At 46.4% G+C, this 26,359-nt stretch overlaps 1 protein-coding gene across 1 annotated transcript in view; it reads left to right on the forward strand.

Annotated features, from left to right (window-relative positions):
* Positions 1-26,359, forward strand: part of CYP24A1 (cytochrome P450 family 24 subfamily A member 1) — a 100,625-nt gene that overhangs the window by 31,450 nt on the left and 42,816 nt on the right. Inside the window, exon 14 of the mRNA XM_075527695.1 lies at positions 54-110. Coding sequence (XP_075383810.1) covers positions 54-110 — 57 coding nt within the window. The remainder of the gene's footprint in view (positions 1-53; positions 111-26,359) is intronic.

A 26,359-nucleotide genomic window follows, 5' to 3' on the forward strand; every position in this document is an offset into this window, starting at 1 on the left:
TGTGTGCCAGCGGGTGGATTCCTCCTCCTGGTGACCTCACTGTCTCCCTCCAGCCTTACCTGTCCACCTTCGCCGCTGCCTACCGCGCTGGCACTCCTGAACTTTCCAAGGTATGTGGACTGCGTTGTTAACTGTCGGAGAGGGATTAGCAATGGATCAAGGCCCTGACTTGCCAGACCAGATTAGGTTGAATGAATTATGACCCACAGGAGCAGTTGCATTCATTACAACAAAGGATGCAAACAATTGACAGAATGCATTCCATGTGCCTAATGTAGATGGAATTTCCAGCGAAGCTGAGAGAATGGATAACTTCCCGTGCCAGCGTTGACATTGCTCTGGGGATCTGTTCATTACTATGGGATTTACCTTACAACCCGCTCACGGGAGCCCTATATCAGCACTCAGAAATCCAGTTGAGAAAATTGATGATTATGTTATTGCTCATGCCACTTTGTGTGGGAATTCAGTTCTAAATGATGGCTTTGGGAAATACCTTTTTGTTTGTTTTTTAAACAAGTTAGTGCATTTCTCCACCGATCCTAGGTAGTTTATGATTACCTAGGTGTTATGAAGTGTTATGAAGGGGAAAAATAAAATTTTTAAATGGGGTTTATTTTCCTGCTTTCCATTAACCCTAGGAACTCTGGTGGCCTACTGGGTTAAGCATTGAACTGCTAGCGACAAGGTCAATCATTCGACTCCACCAGCCATTTTCAGGAGAAAGACTAGGCTCTCTACGACTGTAAAACTTTAAAGTCTCACAAACCCAGAGGTTTCTACTTTGACCCCTACAATCACTATGAATCAGAACTTCCTTGATGGCAATGAGCTTGATTTGGGAATCACTAATGTTACTCATTTGACTACATACATAGAAACCCTTCAAACTCCTAGTAACTTCTGGCCCCTTGTAGAAAATTATGGCATTAAACAGGGTAACAAGAACCACATGCTCAGGCTAGATGCTGGCTTACATCAGGAGCACCATGGGGCTAGGACTCAGGCAGAATTGTCTTACCTACCTGGTCAGAAGTTAGTTCAGGCCAGGCACATGGTAGATGCTCAAAAACTCAACTTTATGAATGAGCGACCCTTCAGAATCCATTAGTTCCATTTCCTAGAAGACGCTTAAGAAATGCAATTTGGGGATGATTTGAAATCCTGCTTCTGGCCCTCCAGCAGGTTCCAGGTCGTCTTTTAACACCTTGGGATATAAATACCGCAGCCATCAGCTCATCCTCTGACTTTGTTGAGTTGGTTGCATGGTTCACCTTTGGGATGAACTGAGATGCTCCTACTGAACTGGTCCCACGCTTGGCTGACTACTCACCGGAGGATGCATGGTGTGCCTGCCAATTTCTACCAAACCCAAGGGGAATTTTTCATGACAGGCCTGGGCATCGGGCATCCTGAAGCTGCAATACCCAGACTCATGGAGACCACCAAGTTCACAGCCCCTCTAGTCTGCACGGATTCTAGGTTTGGCCTCCCAGCAGTGTTAGCCTATAACCACACTCTAAGAAACAGGCCAAGGAGTAGCTGTGTTGAATCGTAAATAGTAACGGGATCGCAGCCAAGGCAATGCCTTGTAACATACGTTGAGAATCTGTGAGTCAGCCATCGGGACTATGTTTGTTGGGAGCTTGATCTCATGTTAATCTTCTAATCAATCTGGGGGCTGGGAGTGAGGATTAGCCCTGTTTTGCCATTCGGGAAACTAATGCTTAAAGAAGTTTAAGAATGTGCCCTTGGTCACAGAGCCAGGGCTGGTCTTTGGACCCAGTTCATATATGAGACCAGAACCTGCATTCACGGTCACTGAGACTTACATCCCCAAGGAATGATGTGAAAACAAACAAACAAACACATTCATTGATACATCAATAAAACCAAGGGTTCAAGCAGAAAGAAAATGTTTTGAAAATGGTGATGGCAACCTATGTACAAATGCATTTGATACAAGCCCCCAATAAAATGATTTAGTAAGAAAAAAAATACATCAATACAGAGAGCAGACACCAGGTCCCTTAGAGGAGTTCTGGTGATGCAGTGGTTAAGTGCTCAGTGTCTATCCGAAAGGTCAGCAGTTCAAGTCCATCAACCTCCCCATGTGAGAAAGATGTGCAGACTGCTTCTGTAAAGGTTACAGTCAAGGAAACCACATGAGGCAGGCCTACGCTATCCTGTAGGGTCTCTGTGGGTCACATTGACTCACTGGCACATAGCAACAACTGCAGCAGGTTAGTTTGAGCTCATGTCCAAAGGGAACTGGATGACAAGCTGCCTCAACTTATCAGCACACCCTCCCCTTGCGCAAGCCCGCAGAGGAGATCAGAACTCAATTTCCACGGAACTGTATAGTGCCAGTCAGCACAGGCTGAGTTACTGGATAAAGCAAGGACAGTCTGTACAAACTGCAGTGTTTCACGCAGGGGCACCCCTAGTTCAACCCCAAGTGGATGGGAGGGGTGCCACCAGCTCACAGTGAGCTCACACCAGCCCACCTGAGGTAGACTTGGGTCTCTGGAGTTGGATGCTCATGGTCCCTAGTTTTCTCCGACTCTGCAGAGAACCCCCTGAAAGCATTGCTACCCAAGGTCTAGACTGCCTACAAGTTCTTTGTGACTCCCATGTTATATAAATGTCTTGTTTGTTTAGTAAGGCAAGGGGGCTTCGAAAAGTTCATGGGAAAATGGAATTAAATGATAACGAAATTTGTCCACAAATTAGGTTTATGCTGAAGGTTTACACAGGAGTTGAGGTTCTCATTCAACAACTCCTCCACAGGTTGTTCAAAGACATCGGTAGTCTTCATGGTGCAGGAGCCTTCTTGATGCTGATCATCCCATTCCACTCATCTAGTTTCCCAGCCCTCTTCCATCCTCCTTTTTATTTTAAAGTTATTGGTGACCATTTAGTGTCACATAAGTTATTTTAAAAATATAGTTTTAAGGAGCACATACGTAAGGGTCCTATTCAGTATTTTGTGAGCTAATCTATCCTTTAGTTACAAGGAAACTTCAAGGGTGAGTTGCAGTTCAAGGTTTGAAGAGCCCTCTAGTCCCAGCTGGTCCCTTTGCTCTGGTTGATTGGTTCAGTGGGTGGGTGGTTGATTCGTTGGTTGACTGATTTCAGAATTTGCGGTTCTGTTCTTCTAGATTTTTCTATCAGGGTTTATTGATTGTGGTCCTGATTAGAACAGTAGTTAGTTATATTATGTTTTGTAAATAATTGTAGTGTCTACAGAGACCATTGTTTATAGCACAATACACAATAGCATAATAATTATGGCCATTCGTTTAAATACTGAGGTAGTTAAGGTTTATTGTGCCAACCTGGCCGATAGACACATGTGGGGTTAATTGAAGGGCAGAGAGAGAAATGGCTCGGTGAGCCTCGCCTTTCTAGTTCTCGGGTCTCTTGCTTTCTGATGATCAGACCAGGGTGCAGCTGCCTTAGCAGTTCCCTGCTTCAGCTGGCAATGCTCACTTACTGCAAGACATCCCTGAGGAGAAGCCACGTGGACCTATCCCGATGTAGCCCTGGGTGCTGGAGCAGCCGTGTGGAGATGCCTGTCAGCACTGAGATGCTTACATGCTCACTGATTTGGTTTACTTCCTGCGGTCGGCATCATAGTGTGTGTTTTGTGAGATGGAGGAGGACTTTGTTGCTCGGTGTTGGACATACGGGCTAATGTTGGACTTATGGGCTTGGGCAGCACTGGGTTGGGATGCTTTCTTAATGTATACTTACCCTTTATATAAAACTCTCTTATACATATGAGTTTCAGTGGATTTGTTTCTCTAATGTACCCAGACTAACACGAATACACATCTGAACACACGTTCAACTCCATATATTCACTTTTATTTGTGTGTTTGTTTGTTTGTTTTGCCATTGAAGCCCGACTTTCCTTACTCTGTTTTTTTTTCCTTTCCTTGTTCCCACGCACCTCACCTCCCTCTTCGCTGCTATGAATATAGAGTGCACCCACTCTATCTTAATATTTTCCTAAATCAGAGGTTTGAAATTACCAGCTGAATTTCCCTGCACTCATGTTTATTTCGGTCTTCACGGTGTTTGATTTATTTTCACTGGGATCATTAGAGAAATCCAGGTTTTATGTTTTTCTTTTAAAAATGAGAAGACTGGTGACCTTGCATCTGGAGCAAAGACTTGCCCCTCAGTAAGGGTTCCCTTTCAAGGCCGCCCAGGCCCCTCCCCTCTCAACATCTGTCATCGTTGCTCCTTGTTGTTGCTATTGGTGCTTCTCTCAATTAGGTTACTTGATCTCATCTGTGGACATTTGATTTTTAGAATACTGGGCTTAATATAGCCTCATTCAGAAGTATATTTTTAAAACAAAGTTCCAACTATTGAAAAAAAAAAGGGAGACAGTGGGGAGCTGTGAAGAAGTCAAAACTCAAGAGAGGAAACATTGGAATAATGTTTCATCTTCTTACTGTAAATTTATTAGAGAAATTTTAACCCATAGTAACTCATAAATGACATTACAAAATTAAATTATTTTCTGCCCTGGACATGAATAGGTTTTAGATTTTCCCTTTTACGTTTCCTGTTTGGAAATTCAATAATCTTAGAAACTCTAACTGAAACAATTCTGTACTATATTTATCTAGTTGTTCCTCTTAGGATACTCACCTTAAAATGTTAGCTGCATTCTTAATCTTGAAATGCAAATGATGTGCTTGTGATTGTGGTGTTTATACTAATTTTATAATCATTTTAAGGATTACGTTGAATGTTTTTCTTCCAAAATCTTTTTATTTATTTTTATAATGTTTTTCCCCAAAAGCCATTGTATTGAGAGCTAATAGAGCTATCATCTGATTCCGTGGTTCAATCACATGAAGCAGTATGGTACAATAACTACCAGTCAGTTTCAAAGCATTCTCTTACTTCTTGAAGTCCTTGATATCAGCTCCCCCTTATGCCCCTCCCCCCACTGTAACACCCCCAAACCCCAGGAATAAGAAACATTTTTCTAATAGGATCTGAGAATGAGGTGACCATGAAGGGGCATGAGTGGAATGTGAGAAGAAAGAGAAACATCAAAATGAAAAAGAAGAAAGGCAAGGTAAATAATCCCTTCAATATCTGAGCCAATATTTACTAGACACGTACTGTGCACAAGATTCCATCTCAGGGACCTGAGGGTTTACCAATAAGCAGAAAAGCTCCTGCCCTCATAAAGTGTATATTTGAGGGGTGAGAGGGTCGGTCACACGTAGAAGAGGATATAACGTGATACATGCTGGGGCTGGTACTGTCGAGCTGATTCTGACTTGCGTGTGACAGGGTGCTTTTAGGTTGTAATATTTCATAGAGCCGATGCCATGTCTTTCTCCCAGGGAGTCGCTGGATATGTTTGGAGAACCAACCTTTCAGTTAGTGGCTGAGCCCTTAACCATTGCACCATCAGACCTCCGTCATATCACATAATGTCAGATCAGATCATAATAGAGGTAGAGACGGATATAGACGCAGCTATCAATATAGATATAGCTCACGTGTCCAATCTTGGTAAGTGAAGCAAAAGAGAGGAGGGCGAGGGAATGGGGACTGTTGGACAGGAATGCACTACTGGACAGGATGACATCTGAACAGAGTCCTGAATGACATCAGAAAGTAAAAGTGTGGATTTCCAGGGGGAAGAGCATGCCAGATAAAAAAAAAAAACAGTGAGTGCAAAGGTCATGAACCAGAAAGCACCCATGCCATGATAACGAGGTGGGAGAATTGCCTGGGGAGAGCCAAGGAGATAACGGACCCAGTGAGATCAGGGAGCCCTTGGCTTGATTGACTGGCTGGCTTTGATGATGAGGGTTATTGGAGCGTGTTTCTGCAAAAACAGGAATGGTCAATAAAAGGAAAGAAGTGGATGGACCATTGGAAAAGGCACCTGAGCTGGCCGAACGGGTGGGAGTCAGAAACCAAAGGGAGAAACTGACATTGGTTGTAGAGAAGCACAAACCATCCCCCTGAGAGAGCAGGTGGAAAGGCAGAGTGGATGGGTGGAGCTAAGTTACTCGCGTGTTGATGGAAGTTGGTAGAACTGTTCTTATAGCTTCTGCCTTGTCGGAAACAAAGCCTTCAACTAAGAGCAGGGGGATGGAGCAGGTGTGGGAGAGATGAAGACATGCAAAGATCCCCTTGGGAAAAGGGTCACTTGATGAAGGAAACGAGGAAGGATGGTCGGACAGTAAAAAGGGGCCATTGGAATTTCGAATGGAACCAGTCAGCATGTACATGCTTTTCACCTGGTCGGGTGTAGCCCTTAAGCTCTGGCTGTCCCAAGGCTGAGGATGTGCAGGATTTGAAGAGCTGACCTCCACTGGTTCTTGCTTCTGGTGTTCTTGCTCTTGTGTGGCCCCTTCTCTTCTCACACTCAGCAGGGCTGCCTGTGTGGCCAATGGGATATCACCAACGCCTTGGGGTGTGACTTCTGAGGCTCTGTCATGATAGACATAGGGGTCTTCACCTTGTGCTCTCTTGGCTTGCTAACTCTGGGGAAAGCCAACCACTGTGTCATGAGGAGGCTCATAAAGTCCGCTGGAGTGGTGCAAGTCACAAGGAGCTGAAGCCTCCTGCCACCAGCCAAGACTAACTCCCTAGGCATGAGCATGAGCTAACCGGGAAGTGGATCCCACCGTCTTCCTCAGGCCCTTAGGTAACTGGCCAACCTCCTGACTGTAGCCTCTTACAGACCCACCCAGCTGAGCCATCCAAGGTTCCCAGGTTTCAGAAACAGTGAGACATAGCTCATGCTTCTTCTTTGATGCCATGGTAGTTCAATATCATTATCATGAACTAAAAGAAAGGCGTTTTCATTGGGGGTTATTATAATGAGGAACTGTGAGAACTAGAAGGGTAAGGAGAGGAGGGTGTGCACACAACACTTGGCTGGGAATAACTGGAGGGAGAAAAATCCAGTTTTGTCACTATGTTCTTCATAATTGAATAACTGAAAATAATCGGTTACACTTATCCTCATGCTGACTACACTAGCCACACTGAGCCAAGCTCATTCCCGCCTCAGGACATTTGACTTGTGAACCCTTTACCCAGAATCCCTCCCTCCAGACCATTACATCGCTGGATCCTTTCCATTCCTTCACTAACTAACTAGTTGCTGTCAATTTTAACTTCAGGCAACCCCTCCACACATGAGAGTATAGAACTGTGCTCCACAGAGCTCCCTGGCAGATTTTTGTGGGGGGAAAGGGAAGTAGCTAGCCAGGTTTTTCCTCCACGGTGCCTCTCGGTAAACTCAACCTTCTAGTTAGCAGTCAAGTAAGTGAACCGTTGTTGGCACCACCCAGGGTCAATCTATTCTTTAGATCTCAGCCTAAAAATCACACACTCCAACTGTCACACACGCCCCTGTCCTCTCTCCCTGACCCCCATGAAGCTGCTCCATTGCATCGCTTTACTAGGGATCTCTGCAGCCAAACTAGAAGCGACTGGGGATCTTGTCTACCTTCCCGCCACTGTTTCTCAGCATGGTAAGCCGCCTTCCCCATCTCGGGGTCATCCTAAAGACTGACTGGATAGACGTCTCGAAGAGAGCCAGCAGAAGCACTTGAGAGTCTCACTTGCACAACAGTGCAAAGTTCTGGCCCAAAGGGAAATGCCTGCTGGACAATGACTGAGGCCGGTGGGGAAGCAGCCTGGGAGAGGAGGAACAAGGACACCTTTAGCTGCTGAGGACTCCAAAGTGCCACTCATGACTCAAGTCTGGGAAGGAGGCCAAACCAGACCTTGGCTTCCGAGTGGAAAGAGCAGTCAACCGCACTACCAAGGGCTCGGCTGCGCTCAGGAAGCGGTGGACAGAGCCTCGGCTTGAGCCGCAATCCATTCCTAGGCTGTGTGCAACCTTTGCGGGAAGCTGGGCAGGCGCATCATGGCTCCTTTGTCCCAAGGTCATGGCTACCTGGTGAGATCAAAGCGATCAGGTGGACATTCCTCCAACTTCGCTTTATAGTTTCAAGAAAACTCCACCAAGCCATGAGTGATCTTCTTTAAAAACAAAAAATGTTAACAATATTCTATTTTTGGTAAAAGTTGCCACCACCCAACCGCTTCCCGTTCAACAATCTCTACACAGGGTGTTCAAGTGACAGCGGTTGTCTTCATATCTTATGTCAACATGCTCATGATTCTGCTCCACTCCTGTGCCCATCACTTCATCTCCCTGCCGCCCCCCTACACACACACACCTTGCCCGGGCTGTAGGGTAACCATTAGAAAGCAGGAAGTACTCCAGGGTGGCATTCTTGACTCTGAGTTAAATAGCTCTTTAGAAAAAAAGGTGACTTCGAAGGATAGAGTTGGGTCAAGGTTTAAAGGACATCTCCAGGCCATAGTGTCACGGATCTCTCCATTCCCAGTGGACTCAGTTAAGTCTGGATTCCTTGAAAACTGGGAGTTCCCCAAAACATGAGTGGTCTTGTATCCAGTTCTTGGCGCACGTGGCCTTATGTTCCACCCTAATGGGACACTGTGAATCTAATGCAAGCGTGTGATTGGTGGCAAAAGCCACAGGAGTTCGCCCCACTTAGGAAGTGACGGGGTGCATGCACTGCAGACAGGCATTTTTAATCATGAAAGGCAAATCGAGCTCAATTTGGGTTTTCTGCCCAACTGCACGTTGCCCAATGGATGCAACCGGGCATGTTCAAGGTGTCCATAGCTCTGAGCCCCTGGAAGCCCGTATCTGCATGAGTCACGGCCTTCTCTAGCAGGATCTCAGCACCTTGCCAGGCCAGGAGAACCCGGTGTGATGTCAGAGCCAGGAAGAGAGATGCCTGGTTCGAAAGGGAAGCTGTTGTCTCTCCTTCTGTTGAAAGGCAGAAGTTTTGTTTTGAAAGCAGTTGCCAAAATAAAAATGAATTCGCTTCCCTTTCGGGAGCCGGCATGTTAATGATGGGTTATTATCAATAAGGGATTGGTGCCGCCATTAGCTCGCAGTCCTCCGCGTGTAATGATTGGGACCGGGTCCTTCTGTGACCTAAAACGCAGCTCTTGGGGTGACTCCGAAAGCTCACACAAGCGATGGGCCTCATATCTTAGCACTGGAAACTGAAAGCAATCAACACAAACCTGTTGGTTGACGGAGATGAAGAAAGAGATCGGCGATCGATTTCTGCAACAACAATAAACATGTATTTGTTGTTCTCTCTTTTTCTTTGAAAGGTTACTTTTTCCTTTCACTAACTGCCTCTAGTAAGACTGGTTTCTGTAAAGAAATGCCCCCCAAAAGCTAGTCATTCAACCGCTCAACCCCTGCCTGCAAAATGGCTCTGAGGCTGAAAGAAGAGAATGTCGCGTTCCATCTCTTGCATCAGGGAAGATATTGACGTTGTCAGGGATGGCGTCCTATTCACAGTCAACCCACCGGGTCCAGAGACGCAGCAGTCAGGAGATGCCACCATGGGTTATGTTGGGCAAGTTAGTAGCATGAGACCTCTTTAAGATCTTAAAAAGCAAAGACACAACTTGTAGGACGAAGGTGTGCTTGGCCCGGACCGTGATCTTTTCAGTGGCCTCGTATACACGCAAAAGCTGAACAGTGGAAGAGAAAGGTCAAAGGATCGAAGCAGTTGATTCCTGGTGTTGGTGAGCATCTTGAATATATCGTGAGGGGGCGTCAGAAGAATAAGGAAATCATCCGTCTTAGAGAAAAACAGCGGGATAATCCCTTGAAGCAAGGATGAGGGCTCTGCCTCACACACTGTGGGCATGCTATCGGGGGGATTGATGTGTGGAGTATCAGGTCAGCAAAAGCAGCAAGACCCTCAAGGATAAGGGCTGACACGGTGAACTGGCACCGCAGGCTGACACACTTGCTATTGTAAGGAGGGCTCAGGACCAGGCAACAGCACTAGGAATCAGACCTGAGTCCACAGCACCTACAAACAGAAACTAAGTGGGTTTAAGGCAGGTTAGAGAGACAAAGCCGTCCCAGGAAAATTAGAGCATAGTCAGATTCCTCACCAGAGCTCCCAATCCCCACCCATTGCCTTCGAGTTGATTCCGTGTGGAGTGACCCTGCAGGGCACCGTTGTATCCTTCCAAGGCTGATTCCTTTACCATTCTGACGCCGTGCCCTGCCACGACACATTGAATACAGTATCCCTAACCCACACCATAACCAACAGAGTAGAGCTGCCCCCAGGGCGTTTCCAAAGCTGTGAATCTTCACAGAAGCAGGTGGTCACTTATCTCACCCACGGGGTGAGTGGTGGGTTTGGACCACCAACCTTCCCGTTCACAGTCGAGTGCTTTCACCACTGGGCCAAACTCACTGCCATCGAGTCGATGCCTGGAGTAAAACCTTCCCTGTGGGGCTCTGGGACTGGAACTTTTCATGGGAGTAGAAAGCCTCCTTTTTTTCGCTCAGAGCGGGTGTTGGTTTCAAACTGGTGACCTTACCATGAGCAGCCCAACGTGCACAGGGAACAGTACACAGGTTGAGATGAGTAACGTCAAGCACAGTGGTAAGAGCAACCTGTGTGTATTGAGCCCTTCTCCTTGAAGCTGCCCCTACTTTCTGCAGGCATGCCCCTGCTTCTCTGTCCTCCCAACTGGTCTTGGGGTCTCTGCAGCACAGGACGCTTGAGTATGATGTTCCCTCCTCTAGCCCTCACCCGGAGCGCAAGTCTTGTTGCCCAGAGATCTGCCGCGTGGCTGAGAGGGCACGTTTGTTTCTGAGGGCCAGAGGGAGTGCCTCTGCCATGTGCTCCCGACACGAACTCACTTCCTCCTTCTCCCAGAAGCAGAAAACAAAATCCAACCTAGGCAGATAAATGACATCAGGATAGCACTAGAGTGGCAAACTGCCACCTAGTTCCTTTTTTAAAAACAGGATTCTTTCCTTTCATTTTAAAATTTTTCGTATGCATGTTTGATTTCCCAGTCCGTTTTATTCAGAGCCAATCCAGACGTCATACCGTTCCATAGTTCAATCATATCAAGCCATTCTACCAAACAAAAGAAATCGAAACCTAAATACCAGTTCTAAAAAGGACATTAGGAAGAAAGACATGGCTTCTTAGGAAGAGAGAAACTACCCCCTTGGGAGCAAAGCAAAAAATGGAAACAGAAGCCCCAGCATAACAGCATCACCAAGATGCTCCGGTCCCCACTGCCCTCTCGGGAACCTCACAGACAGACCCCCACGCCAACCCCAGGGCTCAGGCCGAGACAGAAGAGACGGAGAAATAGAAACCAAGGCTGTGCTCCGGCTTGCCAAAGCACACAATCCAAAGGTCTCCAGGGTGCTGTGAGCTCTCCTCTCCCACACGTTTTGGTTCATGGCCCGCTTATCAACTGCCCAAGTTCAATCAGGAATCACCACACGCAACAGGAACTACGATGACATCGCTGGACCGGTGCGCCGGGAACATTTTGTTCAGCAGGATCCGCGACAACAAAAACACCATCCTGCAGGGGAGAGGGTTCAAAGCCTTCCTGGGGAACATTTCCTCACCAACGTACATACCCCACCTCCCATCAGCCACCCCCTCAACGGCTCCTGGGTGGGAGTCAGAGGTTTGGGAAGAGTTTACGTGCAGGTGTGTTCGTTTTGAGGAAGATGCATGGAAAAACGGCTATAACAATGGCCAAACCGCAGACACCACCCGGAGGGGAATCTGGTGACCATTTTGCCAAGATCGAGCACACTCTCTGGGCTGAAGACTTTGGCGTATTGGTCAGCATAAGTAGCTGAAGCCTACAAAAAATGCTGACTGGAGAGGCAGTAACATGATTCCAGCAAGCATTCACGATAGATGGTTGCGATGAGAATCGCCAAGGCTTATTGCCCAAGGCCAGTTAGAATCCGCCGGGCACTGAGACCTGGTCACAACAGCAACAACAAAAATAGCATCATGCCTCATGCAATTTCTTGAAGGACAGAGTGGGGTCATTACACGATGAGGGTCCCCGCTCAGTAAGAAAGCGCCTTGCCTGTAGGACCACCTCCTCCCAGGAGATCCATGCAAGTCCATTCGATCTGGTCCCTGAGCTGCCAAAATTCCTTTGCCTTCCCCTTCAGCACCACCGGGCCAACGCTCGCATTCCGTATGGGGAGAGGAATTCATCTTGACCTACAGAGGATCAGTTCACAAGATGAGCATCGCTGTGTTGCCTCCTCCTCTTAGCAATCAGCTTCGTAAACAGCCACAGGTGCTGTGGGCCTGCTTGGCCTGGTCCCAGAAGACTTACCTCCAAAGTTTCCAGTAGACGTCTTCCAGCGTGGGGCCATCCTAAAGGCAGTTTGCTATCTCAGACGTACCTTGAAAACACACACAATGGCCCTTTCGGGCAGCAGACGAATTAGAAGCTGTTTCTTTGAACTCCCGTATCCTCTTCTGCTCCCTCTTCCAATGTCCCCAATCTCCCCCTGGCTTCTCAAGAGAGTCCCAAGATGCATTTTTCCTTTTTCCAATAAAAGGGGACCTTGCTCTGTTTTGAAGTTTTGAAGTTTTTGATTTCTTCTTTTCCTTGACCCAAACTGATGGTCTCCTTCAAGTGAATTCCAACCCCTAGCCACCATACAGGACAAAGCAGGCCTGCCACGATGGGTTTCCGAGGCGGTGAATCTTTACAGACACAAAAAGCCTCATCTTTCTCCCTCAGGGAGGCTGAGAAGGTAAAGTTGCTGACCTTTCAGGTAGCCGTCCCAGGAGTGACCCATAATGTATGCCCCAGAAGCTCTTCTATAGCACGCCTTTACCCTGATGATGGGGGTACGCTCCATCTGTGACCAGGACACAAAAGAGGCAGTGGGCCTCCGGTGCACTTGCTAATGGCTTTGTTCCCATTAGTGGGGAGAGTCCTTGGTCACTCAGATGCAGGATATCCTCCTTTGAAGCACCCTTGGGAAAGAGGGTCTGCCGTGCTCCTTGGTTAGCTGCTGAGAATGCACGCGCGTCTCAGTTCAAAATGCCCACTTCAGGATCATGTGCGGAGCACACACAGCCACTCCCCTACTCCCCTGTGGTGTTTGGGACAGGAGAGACTGCCCCCCTCTTTTCACAACTCAGAAACAGCATCAGATCCAATCAGCCCCACTTCAAACCCCCAAAACTCACTGCCATCGAGTCGATTCAGACACATATTGACCCTATAGGACCAAGTAGAACATCCCCCTGTGGATTCTGAGACTGTGAGTCTTTACGGGGCTTAGAAAGCCTCCTGTTTTTCACTGGAATGCAGCACCGGCAGTGCCACCTGGGCACTGTACCTCAAAATCAAATCCAAAGCTGAGTCTAATCTCAAAGATATCCACCCCAAGCAGCTTGGGAATGGCTACGCCTCGGAAGGACCCCAATGATGAGTGCATTCACTGATTCAAATATTTCACATCCACTGCCACCAGCTCGGTTCCAACTCTAGGGCTGAGGACGTGGAGGGCAGGTCACCAGGTTGTGGGGGGACCAGGCTGGGTGGCATCATTGGGCTGGTTTTCCATGTCATCAAAAGAAGACCACCTCCTGCCCTGGCACCCACAGAGAGACCTGCAGGCAATGAGCTGACGTCCCTAAAGACACATTGACTTTAACCACTGATAAGAAGATTCGTCCCAAAATGTAACTCCGTGCCATCAAGCTGCTCCTGACACCTAGCCACCAGCCAGGACAGGTTAGAGCTGCCCCTGTGGGTTTGGAGACTAAATCTTTACTGGAACAGAAAGCCTCATCTTTCTCTGAACGTGTAATGACTACACCACCAGGGATGCCCAAACAGGATTAAACATTAAAACCAAACTCACTGCCATTGAGTCAATTCTGATGTAGAACTGCCCCTGTGGGTTTCTGAGTGTGTACCTCTGTGTGGGAATAGAAAGCCTCATCTTTCTCCCAAAGAGTGGCTGGTAGTTTTGAACTGCTGACCTCTCCGCAGCCCAATGCAAAGCCAATACACCCCCAGGGCTCCCCACAAAAGGATTCGACCCCATAAAATATCTATTTCCCAAAAAGCTATTCATTACAGCTATTACAGGACTTTGGATAAGGGTCGGGCTATCCCAGGCCTGATCCCAGGGCCCAGTTGGGGTCTGGTGTCAGAAGTGTATGGGAAAGGGAACCTCAAAATCACCCATATTGGACATTTACTTCAGTGCCTACAAAACATAAAGGCCATCAGTCTGTGTCCGTCAGGGCCGGGTGTGTGTGGACAATGCAGACTGAGACGTGGTTGAGCTTCCCCACGGTTGGGTGGGTGGTGGAACAGACCTGACATAGGGGAAGTGGGGTGTGTGAAATGCAGTGAGGTGCAGAAGGGTTAGCTGTACATTGGATGAAGTTTCCAAATCGCGCCCCCAAGCACTCCTTGCTCTTTGCTATGTGGTGTATTTTTCTCCCAGTATCTACTTCTTCTAATTAGTTGCCTGAACCGGGTGGCCCGATTCTCCTAGGAACGGGTCCCTTGAATTCACTCCCCAGGTATTTATGGCGCCTACGCTGCTGACGGAGACCCACATTCCTTGTGAAGGCTAAGTCTAATCAACGTCTTCAAAGCCCTCTGGTACCAAGGCCCAGAGGCAAGGAGACGCTGTTGATAACCACATTTGCTTACCGGACTGGCTTTGGCAAGAGGCAACATGATGCTACCTTCCCAGGGTGGAATGTTGTCTGCGCCCAAGAGAGAACCAGGCGTGGTGAACCCGTCAACCTCGCCGTAAGATGATTCAGAGAAACCTGTCTTGTTCCTTCTCCTAACGGGGAGTTTGTCCTTTGATGTATCTATAGCAGAGGTAACTCACTAAGTCCCTCCCAAGAACATCAGGGCAGGTGAGCTGTGGGGGTCAGGGGGGTGCAGAAACTGGGGGAGAAGGGGCCGTCTGAAGGCCTCTGCTGAGCAAAACAGGCTCAAAAAAATTCTGACTCGTGACGACCCTATAGGGCAGGTTAGAACTGCCCCTGTGGGTTTCCAGCACGGTGACTCTTTGCAGTTGTAGAAAGCCTCGTCTTTCTCCTGTGGAACAGATGGTGGCATCAAACTGCTGAGCCTGGGGTTCGTAGTCCAACTCGTACCCACGACCCCACCGCTGGGGATTAATGCTCCCCAGCTATTAATTGTCTTCCCGGAAGGCCCCAGATGGCGGATCCCCATTTGAAAACACCTGTTCTTCCTAACAAATGGAATAAAGTCCTCAAAGACCATTTTGGAAAACAACAACGACCCCAAACTCAGCAGTTCCACTCCCAGGCACGGACCCAAGTGTGCCAGTCTGGGTAGACTAGAGAAACAAATCCACGGACACACATATGTGTATAAGAAAGAGATTTATATACAAGAGCAATTGAACATTGAGAAAACATCCCAGCCCGGTCCAGATCAAGCCCATAAGTCCGATATTAGCCCATATGTCCGATACCAATCTATAAAGTCATCTTCAGACTCACAAAGCACATACAATGATGCTGAATGTAGATCTCAGCCAGGGGGTAGAAAGTCATAGGTGTATTTATTTTGCCACGATTCAGAAAAGATTTACGGTATCCTACCAATCATGACTAAGGACTGGTGGGTTACCGGGTGGGTTGCTAACTGCAAAGTCAGCAGTTCAAACCCACCAGCCACTCTGAGGGAGAAAGATGAGGCTTTGTGCTCATTTACAACATTGGAAAGAAATCTTCATGGTCACGATGACTCAATAACAGTGGGTTTGGTTTGGTTTTGAGACCCACAACTACTAGGGTAGCTGGGTGGTGCATATGCTTAAGTGCTTGGCTATTAGCCAACAGACTCCTAGTTTGAACCCTCCTGGTAGTGTAGTGGTTATAAGCTGGGCTGCGATCCACAGGTCAGCAGTTAGAGACCACCAGCTGCCCCATGGGCCAAAGATGAGGCTTTCTACTCCCATAAAGATTAACAGTCTCAGAAACCCACAGAGGCAATTGTACCCTGTTCTATTGGGTAGCCAGCAGTCAGAACCAACTCAATGACAGTGAGTTGGGTTTGGGGTTAATGTCACCTTGGAAGACAGACTTAATGATCTGCTTCCGAAAGGCCGCAGCCTTACACTGCCTGGGGAGCAGCCCTCCTCAGCCCACATGGTGTCAACCATGGGGAGGAATCACCGTGATGGGCGACCAACCGGTGGTGGTTTTGACCAGTGACTAATGTACTTTTCATAAACAAGCTTGCCGTTCCACGTAGGTGTTTGCTGTTGTTTCAAAATTGGGGTGCCTGTATGCACGAGAGCTTTGCGGGAGAGGCCCATAGCCGGGTAACTAAAGCTTAGGGTTTGATTGCTCTCCAAACGACTGAACTGGTACAGCTCAGATGTCTGAAATGTGTGCTTTCGGGCACCACTATTCTAAGCATTCATTTCATGTCCCAACCAAAGGATGACTGGTTGCCACTTCCTTTATTCTCCGCGTTCTATCAACCTTCAATTAAACAATCAGGAAAATGACATAACCAGGACCGACCCAGGCAATCTGGCTCCCGTTCCTGTGCTTCTAACCATTGCCCGGCACAGCCTCCTGAACAGAAAAAGGAAGAAGGGGATGACGTCTTTGTCCTCATTTCACCTATTAGGAGGCTGGAGACTGTAAATAATTTCAAGTATAGTAACTATTTCAGTACTTCTTTAAAAGTTGGTATCTGCGTAGTGGCTTTTTGAAGAAGTATTTTGAAGGAAACGAACTTGTTCACTACGTGGGGAGAGGTAGAGTCTCGGCGAATAACCTCATCTGGAAGGACTGAGGTTGCTGGGTTTCTCATTCGTTTCTGCCTACTCATGGTTTGCATGGTAATCCAGAGGAGAGGCTTGTAATTTTTATTTTTCAAATACAAATGTGTGTTGCTTTTCTCCTTCTGCTCACTGTTGAATTAAAAGGGCACAGATAAAATCCAGGAAGATTCAACAAACCCCCAAACCAAACGCGAAGCCTATTGAGTCAATTCCAACTCATAGTGACCCTATAGGACAGGGTAGAACTGCCCCTGTGGGGTTCTAACTCTTTATGGGAGTAGAAAGCCCTGTCTTTTCTCCCTCCAAGCTGCTGGAGCTTTGAATTGTGCACCTGGGGGTTAGCAGCCCAAGGCATAACCTCTACGCCACCAGGGTGCCTCAATAATGTACCAAACAAGATGTTGGTCTCCTGGCCAGTGTTTTGTTCCTTGTCGAAGGAAGAAGGGTTCCAGTGACTGGTTTCTCCTGGGGAAGGAGTAGCAGCGGGGCATTAAAGATTGACCAAATTGTTTTTCTGTGATTCTATTTTTGGGCTCTGCTGACCAAAGCTAGGAGGTGGGGTGGGCTTGTGGGTGAGTAATGCACCTGAAGAGCCTGGACCTTGAACATCCTCTCTGGTTTACTATATAAAGAAGATTCTTTAATAAAAGACAGGGTTGAGCTGAGAGTTTAAAATGTCTTTTCATTCTGACAGCCTTTCATGTGGTCTCTGGAATTTTGGCTGGAATGAGCACAAGTCAGTGAAGGGTTGGTCATAGCACGGAAGGTCCTTGCTGAGAAGGAAGGGTAGAGAAATGACCATGCTGAGAGTTAAGTAAACAGCGTGTCCTTCCCAGAGGGGCAAATGCTAGACAGGCAGTGAGGTGTGGATGCTGCAAGGACATTAGACACCAGTATTTCCCAAAATGGAAGATACACCCCCCAAACCCCTGCTGGGAGGCTCTGCCATGATCCAGAGGGGGCGCTGCAAAAGCAGATACCGGTGCCCTAACCCAAACCAAGGCAGTTTCAATCGCCTCATATGCAAGTAGCTGTTGGGCGCGGACTAAGGGAAGACTGAAGAAGAATCGATGCATTTGAACTACGGTGCTGGCGAAGAATATTGGCAGGCCCATAGAATGCCGGGAAAATCAACAAAGCTGTCTGCAGGAAGTACAGCCAGGATGCTTCTTAAGGCAAGGATGGCGAGACTTCGCCTCATGTCCTTTGGACATGTTGTCAAGCAAGAACAGTCCAAAGGACTGCATGCTTGGTGAAGCAGAGGGCCTTCACAAAAGAAAGCCCTGGACAAGAAGAATCAACAGTGTAGCAACAATGGACTCAAACCTGAGAACAATTGTGGAGATGACGCAGGACTGGCTTGTGTTTTGTTGTGTCGTACACAACTTGATTAGACCATGATTCCCAGAATCCTGTGGCTGTCTTCTACTCTGAGACCTGAAGTGACTGTCCTATATGTTGCCAATCTCTGCCAGTCCCCTGCAAACCAACCAAACCTGCTCCCGTGTAACTGATTCCTGTCAAGTTACGTTACAGAGGATTAGGTTATCTGCTATGTTAATTAGGCAAATCTGGTTTGGATGCAAGACCCTTGCTCAGTTCACAGGTAAGGGGATGGAAGGGGAGTTTCTCTGGGACATAATGGGTGTAATCTTTTATCTTACAACAGATAGAAGGAGAGAGACTGAGAGGGAGGAACCAACCTGCATACCACCAAGAAAGGAGAGTGTCCTTTGGACCTGGGGTCCCTGTGCTGAGAAGCTCCTAGACCCAGAGGAAGATTGGTGCCAAGATGTATGGAACTCACCAAAGAACACTGGACTCATAGCTTTTGGAAAAAAGCTAGGGCTCTAGTCTCAGCCAAGAGAGAAGAGAGACTTCTAAAGCCAGCACCCTGAATTCACATGTCTAGCCTCCTAAACTATGAGAAAATGAATGTCTACTTGGTCAAGTCACCCATGGGTGGCATTTCTGTTGTAGCGGCACTAGTTAACTAAAACAGTAGGTTTCATGAACAGAATCTGTGTTGGTCAACTTCCCTTCAAATTGACTTTGTCCACCGGGGATATTCTCGCTCATCCCAGTTGGCTGCAGCTGGGTACCAAAAAAAAAAAAAAAAAAACACTCTGCAGGCAGGATCTTTCCAGGTCTAGGGTTCGGCCCCAGTCTCCATCACTGCTTCTCGCCATACAAGTGGTCAGTCTCACTCACTGCACACCCTCACCTTGATGTCATTCATTTGGGTCGTGCATGTGACAGGCCCCAAGGGGTTTGTTCACTCCCTGTTTACTTAGAAAAAAAACAGCCAGAAGGTGGAGAAAAGGCAAAAGCCCCTCATTCCCTCAGCTTTGAAGTCTGATCAGATGAGTCTCATCCACATTCAAGAAAAGGCTCGTTAGGAAAGGCAGAAAGAGCGGCCTGGTGCTGCGTTCTTGGCGGTACATGGATGGGCTCAGGGACTTCTCTCTCTACAGTGCTGTGGTGGTGTGCCTGGATCGGCAGCTCTGTCATTCCACTCTCTCCTGCCCCATTCTGTTCTGTAGACCTCTGAGCATCTTCCGGTTTCCAGGCTGGACATTTCCAACCCAATTGGCCAAAAAGTTCCTCAAGTAATTGAAAAGTAATTTTGCTTGCATGATCTCTAGCACCAAACCCCACCGCTCACCTGTCACCACGTCGTACTGTGGTTGTATGATGCTGTAAGCTGTACCACCTGAATTAACTAACACCAACAGGCTCACCCACGGTGGGTAGGTTTCAGTGGAACTTCCAGACTAGGGAAAGAAACAGGACAGTCCACTTCCCAAAGTTAGCCAGCAGACCCCTCCTGGATCCCAAGATGCTGTCTGAGGTAGTGCTGGTGATGAGGCCACTGGGTGGGAAGGGGCTCAGACTACCGGTGGCCACAACAATGAACTCAAGGCATACATGTGATGGTGAAGATGGCTCATGACTGAACAGTACTGTGCGTGGGTTGCCATGAGTCAGAACCAACTCGGCAGTAGTTAACAGCAACACAAAATTAAACTTGCACCCTAGTAGAGGACAAGCAAGTCGGTGGAAGCCACCAGGTGCTAGATGTCAGCAGACCCTATCTGGACAATGGGGCAGGACCCAAATGACCTGGAAAGGCCATGCAAATATATTTCATTTTGTGTTTCTCTCTTTCCTCATCCTCTTCCTCCTCCATTTCTTTGCCTGTCCACATGCAAACATTTCAAATTAAATGAGGCATTCCATTTAAAATCCAGAATTCTGCAAGACAAATCAAATATGGGTCTACAATCACACATACCAACAATTGGCCAAGACCAGGCAACGGCTGCCACTCAGATGGGTCTGCCACAGGCCCATTGGGTTCCTTCACCCACTGGCATCTGACGAACAAGCTCTTCCTTGGATCTGATATGTTCTTATATTCAATGGACTAAAGTCCAATGCCAACACCCAACATCATAGCAATAGAAACACGTTCTAGCATTGCTATAGTTTATTGTGCCAGCCTGGCCGATAAACACAAGTAGGATTAACTGAAGGGCAGAGGGATAAATGGCTCGGTGAGCCTCACCTTGGTTGTTCTGTGCCTCAGTTTAAAGGGGTACACTACCTGTGGGATGCCTAGCCTGTGGGCTGTGTCGCTGTAAGTTGAGGTCCCTTTAAGCCCACACGATTGGAATGTTCATCTCTGGAGCTGGGGACTGACAGTTGATGACAGTTGGGGACCTGCCTTGCTGTTTGCTGCCTGGGTATATATAGCCCAGCTCTCTCTACAGAAGGGGACTGGCAACTGGAAGCTCTCAAAACTTGAAGGACTGCTAGTGTCTCACTGCTTTATAATTTAACTGTTAATTTCTTATATTATCTATCTGTATATTATTTAAGGTTTATTTCTTGAATTATATATCTATCTTTATAAATATATATATAATTACTAGCAATCTGGTTTGTCTCTCTAGAGAACCCTGTCCAATACAAGCATGATTCCCATTTTACACATATCAGAGGTATTTGTCTAGTAAGTATCCCAGTCACAGCTGGGAACCAAGTCATCTAATCTCAAAGGACATTTTCCCTAGCCATATGGACATCTTTGTCTGTTTGTTTGAGATGACCTCGTTTGTTCTTAAAAGTCCATTTCTACTTTACTCTTCCTCCTCTTTCTTTCTTTCTTTCTTTCTTTCTTTCTTTCTTTCTTTCTTTCTTTCTTTCTTTCTTTCTTTCTTTCTTTTAGCTACTCAGATCACTGTTTAAGTTTGAAGGAGAAAGAATCTGGGGTTTTTTTTTCCGATAGCCCATCTCAAGAAATGAAATCAACAACAATATCCGGTTAAACCTTCCCTTTCTCCCCCTCAATCCCTCCTCCCTCCCCACTCAATAACCTATTCCCCCCACTCTCCCTGATCCCACTCCCCATCTCTGGTCTCTTGGTGGTCATCAAAGTCTTGTCAATTGGTGTACTAAACACATTCCGTTTTCTTTGATTTCCCTTATATGTAATAATGGTTTAATTATGTACTGACCTTTGTGAGATAGACTAAGTTTGCAAAGCATAATATTTCCCAGCTTAGTCCATGACTTGTGGTATTTAAGAGAGATATCATTGGTTTTTATTGATGCATAATAGTCCATCGTATGAGTGTACCAGAGCTTGTGGATCCATTCCTCTATAATTGGAGCTTTTGATTGTTTCCATGTTTTTGCTGTTATGGACAGTGATTTTTGTTGTTAGTGGTTTGGCATAGTCTTTGTAAAAATGGTGAGTTTATTCAAAAACACAAAACCAAAAAAAAAAAAAGCCTCAAATTTCTGACTTCTTTTCCAAAATGGGAAAGGCCACTGTGCTAGTCTGGGTTGACTAGGGAAACAAATTAATAGACACTCATGTGTATAAGAAAGAGATTTATATAAAAGAATAATTGGATATTAAGAAAACATCCCAGCCCTGTCCAGATCAAGTCCATAAGTCTGATATTAGCCCATATGTCCAATACCAGTCTATAAATTCCTCTTCAGACTCACGCAACACATGCAATGATGCCAAATGCAGGAAGCTCACAGACCAGTGGATAGGAAGTCTTGTGGATCCAGTGGTGTTGTAAGCATCTCAGCGCTGGCAGCGGTCTCCATATGGCTTCTCTAGCTCCCAAGGCTGCATCAGGATAGATCCATGTGGCTTCTCCTCGGGGATGCCTTGCAGGGAGTCAGTCATGTCAGTAGAGTCTCACAGGGAGCGAGTCAAGAGAGAATGTGTCTCGTGCCTTCAAGGAGGAAAATACCAGAATTTCCAGAATTCTCCAGAGAAGGCCATGCCCACACAGAGACCTCATTGGCTATCACCTGATTGACAGGATAAACCCCTCCCCTTCACTCTTAATCCTCAGATTGACACCAGATTATGAAGCTATCACATAAGGCTGGTAATGATAAGAACTAATATCCACTGGACTCTGTGGACTGTTCTAGTTATACAGAGAATCTTAACCCTCACAACAGCGCAATGAGATGCTTAAGAAACAAAGACTCAGAGAGATGCTCAGCCATTTCCTCAGGACCGCACAGTGACAAGGAGCTGGGCCCAGGTTTCGAACCTCATCTTCGCCATCCCAACCATGTTGTTCATGAAATCAGCATGAAAACCTTAGCAAGCAGGTGCTATTCCTGGCCACATTTCGCAGCGGAAGAAAGTAAGTCACGGACACGTTTATCACCTTGTCTTGTGTTTCCCAGTTCATGGACATCAGTGTCAGAATGGACACTGCCCTGATCCACTGCCCTGGGTTCCAGGCACTGTGCTGAGATGACATGTAAGGCCCCGAAACACTGCGAGCCGGGGAGTGTAGACATCATTACAAATGAAGAGCCCAAGACTCAAAGATATACCATCAATTGCTTACAGTGACACAGCAAGTACACCGTGTCATTGAGGGTCCACTCCAGGTCCAGCTGGTCAGTTAAAGACCTCCCCTCCCGGACCTGAGGATCCAGATATTTTACTTGGCTTGTTTGTTTTTTACCCATTTTATTGGGATCTCTTATGGAGACTAGAACAATCTATAGTTCAATTAGATCAAGCGTGATCGTACAATTGCTGCCACCGTCATTTTCAAAACATCTTCTTTCCTCTTTGGTATCAGCTCCCTTTCACCCCCACCCTTTCCCTCCCTCCCCCCAGGAATCCTTGTTATTATATTAAAGATTCTAATTGATATTGTTATTCCCTTTTTTGCCATATCTTGCACCATCCAATGTATCCATTCACTTCCCATTCTGTTATTCATTGTTACTATCAGTTCTCCTTCCTCCTCCTCCCCACACCCCTCTCTTTCTGTACCCTCGGGGAACCCTCAGTTACTATTTCTGAAGGGTTTGTCTATCTTAGCTTTCATGCATTGAGCAATCTTAATTATACAAATGAATTATGAAGGTCTAACAGGATTAATGAGGTAAAACTAAGACCATTATCATCGGGGGAGGATCCGGATGTTCCGGGGCCCTTCCGTCTAGCCCTCTACAAAATCTCCTGTCTTCATAAATTTAAAAAAAAAATAAGAAGAATTTAAAAAATTTTTGTTAAAGACCTGGCCACAAACTAGGACTAATCTTTAACCCCAGGAACTCATGTAAAGGTCATGATTCCAACGGGGAAGAAGGACCTGCCAATGATTGCCAGCTGAACCGCTTCACCTCCTAGACTCCCTGCCAAGTCACTCAGTTCAAATTGATTGCAAAATCACACCGGGGACATCGTCTTGTCTCCATCTCAGGCAAACAACTCCACCCCAAACTACTTTCTCTCCAAGAGACTCCCAGCCTCTACAAGAGCCCCGGGGCAGCCACCTGAGAACACAACCATGGTGGACCTGGCCAGTACCAGAAGAGCTATTGGATGGGTCTCTGTACACAGTTAGCTAAAAGTCTCCCAGTGTCTTCTCCTTAAGCCGAATCCTATTGGAACAAAAAAAGTCATGAGTATTTTCAAACGCTTAGAAAAGGCCAAAAAGCTCCCCAAACATTGAGAAAGTCCCAAGTTCAGTGAGTCTGTCTCAGGGTTTGTCCAAGGAAACAGAAGCTTGCTGAGCAATAGAGAAAGGGGCTTTCTTGTGGGATTGGGCTTTGCATAATGCTGGATCCTGGTGACCTAGTGGGCTACCAACCATAAAGTCAGCAGTTCCAATCCCTGAGCTGCTCCCAGGGAGAAAGACGGGGCTGTCTGCTCCTGTAAAGACTTGGCGCCTCCGAAAACGTCCCTCCTTTTTTTTTTTTCTTGGACCCACTCAGACTATTATTTAGGTAAGTTTAAAGGTACATCTGGAGGGATTTTCTTTTTCTTTTTTTGTTTTATATTTTTTAAAGTCTGTGAACCTTCACTCCCTTTCTCTTCTTGTGAACAATATCCCGGTAAAGCGCCATGAATATGGTGATCTTCCTTTACTTTTCTTTTTCCTCTCCCTGTCCATCCTCCCTCTTGCCCCATTTCTTTCCCCTCCTTCCCCCTGTCCTGCCCCATCTCTGGCCTCCTTGTGGTCACCCAAGTCTTCTCTTTCGGTGAAAAACCACATTTCTTTGTCTTTGTTATTCCTCATAATCATGGTGTTAATCAACATTTATCGCTGTAAGATTGACTGACTCTGCTAAGCATAATGGTCTCCAGTTGTGCCCATGCCTTGCGGTGTTTGAGAGTTGTCATTGTTTTCTACTGATGCACAATATTCCATCCTACGAATGAGCCAGAGTTAGTTGATCCACTTCTCTCTAATTGGAGTTTGGGGCTGTTTCCTGGAAAATGGTGTGCTGTGTCGGCACTTAAGGTGGGGGGGGGGGCATGTGGTAAGTGCCCTGCTGCCCTCAGATTTGCACGAGGATTGGGGTACAGTCACCAGAGCAGTGGGGGGAAAGGCTCAGTCCCCCTTCTGTTCTGAACGCATGTTGTCCCTGATAAGATGGAATGCCACATCTGGAAAAGAGTCGTCACTTACTAAGGCTAGAGACACTGGCATTCAGAGACTGAGCTTCCTTTAGAAAATCGTGTCACCCCCCCCCCCCGACCCTTGGAAGAACCTTTTCAGTCCTCTGAGGGGGTTTAACCTATTGGGACAGGTTGACCTTATGCGACTACCTTGGCTGGCTGGTGCTGCTTTGGCTGGTGCTGCTTGGGGACTGTCTTGCGGTTGCTTAGAGAATGTTAAGCAAACATTGATCTCTGTAACATAAGTTCTCATCGGGCAACCCTTACAACCTGCTAGTTAACTTCTGATTCCCAGTGAAGGTCTGATTTTACTCCAGCCGTGTGTGAGTCAGCGAGGAGGGCGGAGGTCAGTTCATCTTGAAGATATTCCTTTGACCTTCAAAATATAAACACAACCTGGTGTCATCCAGTCAATGCTGACTCATAGTGACACAATAGGGCAGATCAGAACTGCCTCTGTGGTGTTCTGAAGCTATAAATCTTGAAGGAAGCAGAAAGCCTCCTCTTTCTCCCACAGAGCAGACGGTGGTTTCTAACTGTTGACCTTGAGGTGAGCAGACCAATGTAGAATCCACTCCACCACCAGGGCTCGTTTCTTTAATCTGAGGAACATTCACTTAGAGCCTGGGGTTTTTCCCCCACCTCCAGTAAAAAGCAGCCTGTTTTGAGTCTTCTTTAGGCTTGAGTCATTTGAAGCATATACTGTAGGAAAATTATTTAGTTTTTATTTGGATAATAAGAATTTCTAAACAAAAACATTTAGGAAAATATAATTTTTACTTCCAGGTGATCTTATTAACTAGGTAAAACATATGTATACTTTTTCCCTCAAGGAGCTCTGCTTTTATTTTCTGTCACCTTTAGGTTTATGAATGAGATTGTGTTAATATTATGCAGAATAACTGAAAGAATTCATTTGCCAGATTTGGGCATATATAATAGCCTTAGAATCAAGATCTATACAAGTGATTTGAATTGGGTATTGCAGAACACATTTCATTTAAATAACAAAATATATTTTAATGTAAAACTTATCTTTCCAGGAGCCTAGGAGCCTTGCTTTAAAAAAAAAAAAATCTGAGCCAGCTTAAAAACATGCAAACAACTAGTCCTAGTATTTACGTGAAAAGAAAATGTCAAAAGGCTGCCCAAGAAGTCCCAATGAAGCATTATTATGAAATATGCAAGTTCATTTCAAACATGGGGGGGGAGAAATATGCAAAGACCTGGAGTTAGATAAATAGAAAACAAATTACATTCAGCATATATCAAGCTGAAAGAACTGAAGAAAAACTTCAAACCTTGAGTTGCCAGATTGAAAGATTCTCTGGCCAAATTATTGGATATGCAGGTGGTGTAGGAAGCATCACAAGAAGGCGGATGAAATACACCGATTCACTGAACCAAAAAGAGCCGGATGACACTTAACTGTTTTAAGGCAGCATATGATCAAGAAACGATGACATTCAAGGAAGAAACCCAAGCTGTACTTAAGGTATTAGTGAAAAACAATGAACAAAAACCAAACTCACTGTCAAGTTGATACAGACTCATAGTGACCCTGTAGGGCAAGGTAGAACTGCCCCTGTGGGTTTCTGAGACTAATTTATAAGGTAATTTCTAACGGGAGTAGAAAGCCACCTCTTTATCCCAATGAG

The sequence above is a fragment of the Tenrec ecaudatus genome, chromosome 12, assembly GCF_050624435.1.
Source record: "Tenrec ecaudatus isolate mTenEca1 chromosome 12, mTenEca1.hap1, whole genome shotgun sequence".
NCBI lineage: Eukaryota > Metazoa > Chordata > Mammalia > Afrosoricida > Tenrecidae > Tenrec > Tenrec ecaudatus.